Source organism: Coturnix japonica, chromosome 18, assembly GCF_001577835.2.
Source record: "Coturnix japonica isolate 7356 chromosome 18, Coturnix japonica 2.1, whole genome shotgun sequence".
NCBI lineage: Eukaryota > Metazoa > Chordata > Aves > Galliformes > Phasianidae > Coturnix > Coturnix japonica.
In genome coordinates this window covers 8,304,276-8,311,300 of record NC_029533.1, presented here as the reverse complement: position 1 = coordinate 8,311,300, position 7,025 = coordinate 8,304,276, and the positions used below count along the sequence as shown (strand labels likewise).

The 7,025-nt window shown below is 44.8% G+C and overlaps 1 protein-coding gene across 1 annotated transcript; it reads left to right on the top strand.

Moving 5' to 3' along the window:
- The first annotated feature begins 4,583 nt into the window (after positions 1-4,583).
- Positions 4,584-6,718, top strand: KIF2B (kinesin family member 2B). Its single transcript, XM_015880198.2, has one exon. The coding sequence runs from the start codon at positions 4,671-4,673 to the stop codon at positions 6,600-6,602; it is 1,932 nt and encodes a 643-aa protein (XP_015735684.1). The 5' UTR covers positions 4,584-4,670; the 3' UTR covers positions 6,603-6,718.
- The last annotated feature ends 307 nt before the right edge of the window (positions 6,719-7,025 follow it).

Genomic DNA, 7,025 nt, shown 5'->3' with positions numbered 1-7,025 from the left:
AACTTAGTGCGTGTGCAGCAGAAAACATGGCAGCTTTGGCATGGAGCTGCTGCTCCTTTGGTTGGAATTGGTTTGTAGCTACTGACCCAGCAATCCCAGAAGCCTTTTCTGAAAATGTAAGGTTACATCCTACAAAGCGCTAACCTGTTTTCCCTTTGCTGTAAGCTGATTTTGGGTGCTAAGCAGCCACTCAGAGCTATTAAGATGTAGGTGTGTAGTAAGTAAGAACTGGCAAATGGCTCAAGGACGCCCTTCACACTTTGATTTCCAGCAGGCGTTTGGGTGTGCTCTGCTTAGGGATTTATTCCTAAATTCTCCTCAACTCCTGTCTGCACCCTCCATGTAGTCACATACCTGTGCTGCTCTATGAGGAGTCAGAAAAGAGTTCAGTGAAAGGCATCAGAAGCAAACTGACAGCCCCTGCAATGAGTGATACCAAAGCTTCTTCAGCATTCTTTGCACAAACTGTAATTCAGATCCCAGTAGTTTCTGTGACTATTAATCCTCAAATGTTACGTCCTTAACTTGGCAGGAGAAATGAACTTAACCAACCAAAGCCATTTCTCAGCAGTACCTGACAGTATGGATCCCCAGCAGCACTTCATCCCTTCTGCAGGTCGGAACTATTTCTGGTATAATTAAATAATACTGGTCCATGATAGAAATATATTAGCTTTAGACAGTGTTAATACTGTACACAAGAGTATGAGGATTGATAGTCCTTGTAATCTCTTATCTAAACATAGAAGGGCTGCATATGCTGTTTATAAAGCGCTGAAATCAATCATTGCAGTGACAGGAAGGTAATTGGGAAGCAAGCTCCTACTTATGCAGACCATGAGGGGATAACAGCCTTCAGCGTTTGTTTTTTTTTTTACAAATATTATTATCTGTCTCATCTTTCAAACTTCAAAATCTAAAGTGAACCACTTACAACCCATTTGTGAGCACTGCATGGGTAACGTGGCTCTCAGAAGGGCCAGAGCTTGGCACTGCTGTCTGTCCCCACCTGTAGGGGAGGGTGGCTCAGAGCTGTAACTCCAGGTAACCAATGAAAACCAGCTGTGTCTGTGTGACTTCTGGAATAGGATCAGATTTTAATTAACACTGGTTAAGTCCTTTGAATCATTAAGGCTTAAAACAATTGTATGAGTGTGGAGCTCCGTAATTTTTTTAATGAACGCCTTGCGGAGGGGGTCTCAGAGCATTTAAGCACCACACTGTTTACATGTTCAGCCAGTTGAGGATAGTCAGAAGGATTCTGTAATTAGAAGAGTTTGTTACTAAAGGCTTCTCCATGTGTTAAACTTTATCAGAATGCTCCTAACCACGAGATGAATTAAGGCTACTTACACTGGTCTGTGAATTAGCAGTTTTCACTCTGATTTTCAGATTAGTTATATCAGTTTTAGATGCTGCATTGTGCCAGGAAGACTAGTAGATACATGATAATAAATGTTGACTAGTGTTTCATTAAAACATTGAGAGGAGAATATACCACTTCTATGTGGTAACTCATTGTAACCCACAGCTTCCATTCAGTTTGCTGGAATTTATTCTCTTTTAGAATGACACCAATAATTATCTTATTTTGTGTTTGTTACTTCATCAGATGAATGAAAGTTGTTTCCATTGCTCAGAAAAGCAGAGTTTCACTCTGTTAGAAATCTCAAGTTGGCAACAGTCCCACTTCCCTACATAAGGATGCGAGTCCTTTCGGCTCCTCAGTATGGTGGATCCCATCTGTGCTTTCCTACTTGAAGAACAGCAGTTGTTTCCCTTGGGAAGGCTTTGGGATTTTGTGTGTGTGTGGTTTTTCGTGGCCTTCCCCCCCCTCCCGACTTGTGTGGCTTTGCAAGGAGTTTGTGTGGGCAGATCTGAGCATCCGTGCAGCTCCATGAAGTGTGAAATGCAAGCTGTTGTTGGCCTCGTCCCGTTTCATCTGCTCGCTGTGTTTCTTGGCAGAAAGGACTGGTTGTGTGTATTAATGCTGGGGGTTGTGACCACAGCTTTTTGCGTGCAGGGCGAGCTGACAGCTAGCTGGGTAGCAGTGGAAAAGCAACAGAAGAAATGTGGGATGTTTCTTACATCCTGTGATAGTAAAGCATCTTCTTTTAACAGAGCGTGCACTGTATCTTTGCTGCTGCACATTGCGTTTATTCTCTGATGACTCATAGCAGGAGCAAATCCTTTACTTTCTTCCTCATCGTGGTAGTATTTTATAAGGTACAAACAAAAAAAAACTCACGTATGTTTGCAAATCATTTGAAGGGTGTTTGAATAAGTTACAAGTTTTTAAGCTGCTGCACATTTGTTTCGGGGTTTCTGTGTGGATAAACCAAGGCTTTAAAGGCTTTGGGAAAAGGCTGATCCCTCTGCTCCCAGGAGATGCTGTCCTCTTCCTTTCCTTTCCTCTCCACACTGTAATTACTGCCTGTAACCCTGGCAAAAAACACGCTGAAGAAAAACTGTCTTTGTTGGGAATATTTACATGTTGTTTAGCACAACAGGGTCCCAGTGTTAACACACGACTTTGGATGCTGCTCGGTGAATAACCTTAACCAAAAATAGCTGTGAGCACGAATCTTGATTAAACCACAGCATTCAGGTCTGTGGCAACATTTTTTGCGGTACTAATCCAGCATAACCGTTTTGCCACGTTATGGGGCTGCCTTTCTCCTGCTGTGGTGCCAGTTCAGCCTCTTCTGCCCAGGAAAATGAGGGCACTGAGGAGTAGTTTCACTAGAATGGCTACTTGTGATCTGAAAACCAGACAAAATGAACATCAAAACATCCTCTTCCTTTGAGTCCTGATTTAGGACAGCACTTGGCTGGGAGAGCTGGGAGGGGATTTCAGTGCCTGTGTGCATTCAGGTTGGCAGCAGGACATCCCTCCGCTCAGTGAGGGCTGTGGGATTCCATGTTTGTCAAGTACCTAAGAACCTCCCTCAGGTAACCCATCTATATACAGGCACTCTTGTGCTTTGGGAAGAGGATTTTACATTTCTTTCTTAAATTACTAATCATTTGATCACTGTGTTGGTTTAATCTCTCAGTTACCCCATTTGTGTTTGATGGTGAAAACTTGTAAATGCATAGCCATCAAAAACGTTAATAGTTGTCACAGCTGAAAACATGCAATCTCAAGCCAAGTACAGTCTTTCTTAAAAACATACTTTATATATACGATGCACTTGCATAAATTTTAGCTCTCTTGTGTACAAAATCACAACTGAGAACTGCTGCAATTAGATGCCAACATGACGAGAGAGCAACAAGACGCTCTTGGGAGTGAATTATGGAGCAGTAATTCATGAGAAGGTACTGCAAGAGAAAGGCAGAAGGCCGAGAGCTGTTAAATGCAGCAGGTGTGAATTACTGTGCTATAATTCACAAGCTTGGGTGTCTTATTGGAATTATAAAATAGCCCTATGCAAATATTTTTTAAGGATGCAAGGACAAATAATCAGATGTAACTGGGGCTACACCTCACCAAAGGGTCCCAGAGTCTTAAAGAGCAGCAAGGTATTGCATCAGGAAAGCAAAGGAAAAAGTATGGGTTATTTTAAACCTAGTTTGAATAATTGAATATGAGTGTATTTAAAATGTTTACTTCCAGTTCATCTGCTTTTTCAGTTGCCCACTGCATTTGCCTGCTGTGAACTCTGCAGAACCCCCCTGTTATTTTCCTCCTGGTGTTTCTATTCTGTGCAAAGGCAGATGAAGTCCCTAGAAACATGGGATTCTGATTCTTCTAGTAGCTTCCTCACAGGGTTGAATCCCTTCTATAAATGACTGGAGCAGATGTACAGTATTGCCATTTTTAGAGGTGTGCTCTGGTTTTGAGTACCTACTTCAAATGCTGTGAATTGTCACTCCTACCCAGAGCAGAGCTCACAAAAGGCTGCAGGCTTCTGTAGCCTCTGTCAATAAGTTGCTCCTTTTCCCATTAAAATATTAAATCTGTAGGTTAATGATGAGTCAACCATTATCATTACATATACAACCCAAAAATCAAAGCCATTCCCTCATCCACCACTTCCTTATTGTTATTAAAGCACTCCTACTTGAAACTCTCTATTCGGGAATCCAGGTGATTGAAGAATATTACAGAAATGAATTAAAAATATCATCAGTTTTTCCACTTATCAAAATTAAATCCATGCTTATGGATGCAGATATACCCATGACATTCACACTACAACTCCAGTTTTCATTCCTTTCTCCTAAGCTCGTATTTTGTTCAAGCAGGATTTCCAGGCATGCAAAGCCTTTTAGAAATTCAAAATTCAGGGCAATTAAGAACAATATGCTGCTTTCTTCATTTCCATGTTGCCGCTGCTGGTTGAAAATGCTCTCCTGACTATCTGTGCTTGTGTCACTGCTATAAATTCTTGTATCACTGGCATTGGCTTAACACAATGTGACTGATCTAATTGGACACGACATGTTACAATAGCTGCACGCCAGCCCGGATGCTCCAATAGGCATTTTCAGGTGATGGCAGCCTTAGATGTTCCTTCCACTCATAGCAGCATATTAAAAGCCCATCTTTGTTCCACTTCAAAGCTGACTCCACGGCAACCACTGTGACACAGTGCTGAGTTCTGGAGCACTGAGCCCGCAGGAGTGAGACCCAAGTCTGCCTGCCCCATCTGCATCCAGGGCCCATGAACAGCATGGCCAGCAAGTTTGGGCTTATCCAGCTGGGCAGTTGTGTGGAGATCAAGCACAGCAGTGGGCGCCCATATCAGGCAGTAGTGACAAAGCTCCATGAAAGCACCTCCAGCGTCACTGTGGAATGGCTTGAGAGAGGAACCAGCAAGACCAAACAGGTGGATCTCCAGGTCATCTTTGACCTTAACCCTCATCTAGTCCCAAGGACCAGATCTGCAAGTGGTGCTGAGACCTCGCTGTCAGCCAGAGGGAACTGGAGCCCGGTGAGTGAAATGTGGACACAGCCCATCAAAGCGGAGAAGTGTTGGGACAGCAGGAGTTCTGTGGTAGCCCGGACTCAGTCCACAACCAGATGGATGTCACCAGGCATGTGGCAGAAGGAAAAGCCGCCGAAACAGCAGGAATGCCAACAGCTGGATGTGCAGGAGAAGCCAGTTCAGAAGGACAACACATCACTCCGTGCCAGGACTGACATAGTGGCCATGATCCAGGAGTGCCGCAACCACCTGAATGGCAAAACACAATGGACCTCCATGCCATGTCAGCCTCGCCGCATCAGTGTGTGCATCCGCAAGCGGCCCCTGAACCAGCGTGAGGCTGAGCTCAATGACACTGATGTGGTTACAGTGTCCTGCCAGGGCATGGTGATCGTGCATGAAGCCAAGCAGAAGTTGGATCTCACACAGTATCTGAACAACCAGGTCTTCCGCTTTGACCATGCATTTGATGGCCATGCTGCCAACGAGCTGGTGTACAGGCACACTGCCCAGCCCCTCGTGGATATCATCTTCCAGGGGGGCATGGCCACCTGCTTTGCCTATGGCCAGACGGGCAGCGGCAAGACACACACCATGAGGGGAAACATCACTAGCAAAGGAATCTACGTCCTGGTCGCTGAGGATGTCTTCCGCAGGCTGCAGTACCCTAATTACCAGAAACTGGAGCTTTGGGTCTATGGGGCTTTCTTTGAGATTTATAGAGGCAAAGTGTTTGACCTGCTGAACAGGAAGAAGCGGCTGAGGGTGCTAGAAAATGGTCAAAAGCAAATCCAGGTGGTAGGGCTGTGTGAGGAAGAGGTCACCTGCGTGGAAGATGTCATCAGGCTAATTGAAACAGGCAGCAACTGTCGTATGGCAGGCCAGACTTCAGCCAACACTCAGTCCTCCCGGAGCCATGCCATCTTCCAGATCATACTCAAGAGGAGAGGACAGCTGTATGCCAAATTTTCCCTAATTGATCTGGCTGGGAATGAAAGAGGAGCTGATATCACAACTGCAGACAAGCAAACGAGGCTGGAGGGGGCTGACATTAATAAAAGCCTCTTGGCACTCAAGGAATGTATTAGGGCATTGGGGCATAACCAAGCCCACACCCCATTCAGGGCTAGCAAGCTCACCCAAGTTCTGAGGGACTCTCTTATAGGGGAAAACTCATATACCTGCATGATTGCAACTGTCTCTCCAGGAATAAGATCCTGTGAGCACACCCTTAACACCCTGCGGTATGCCAACCGTGTGAAGGAGCTGGTTGTGGATCTAAATTCCCTTGAACAGCCTTTCCAGGTTGCGTCCAGCTTACCACAGCAGCAGCAGTTTGGGGTGCAGGCAGACAAGGAAGTGTTATCCAAGGCACTTACTCTGAATGGCAAGGGGGAGACCCTGAAAAAGAGGAAAGAGATAAATGAGGAAACAATTACGGAGAAGCATCAGAAATCTCTGCGATGGCTGAAAGAACTCTTACAGACGGCTGAAAGAACAGTCAGGAATGTGGATATATATGCTGCACAGTTTGAATCATTCCTGGATCAAGAAATTGGCATCCTGACTGAGATTCGAGAAAAAGTCAGATTATCCCCAAGGAGGATACAGAACAAGGAGGAACAGGACAAGAACCAGAGCTGCACTAAGAGGTCCCATGCAATGTAAGCTGTGCCAGAACCACAACTCCTGAGGCTGCTGGGTGCAGAGAGCTGTTCGCTGCCACTGCTTCATCTGCCCATCAATTGTTGTACTTAAGAAACATTAAATGGCATCTGCCTGAACATTCTGGTTGAGTTTTTATTCCTTGAAAATAGTAGTTGAAACTTGTAGGAGAATAGCCCTGTTGTTTTTTTTCCAGGTATTTTTCATTGCAGCAAGTTAAACTCTGCAGTTGTTAGGATCTAACTTGTAGGAAAAGCTAAGAATTTACAGAGAATGTATCTCACATCATGTGGGCAGGTTTCCCCTCTCATGCCTGTAAAATTACATGCATATACACACAGAGAGATATATTCATCAGTACCTGCCTAAATGTGGCCCCTCAAGGGTTCTGTCAAACTCCACCAAGAGTCGAGAGAGGAAGCAGCA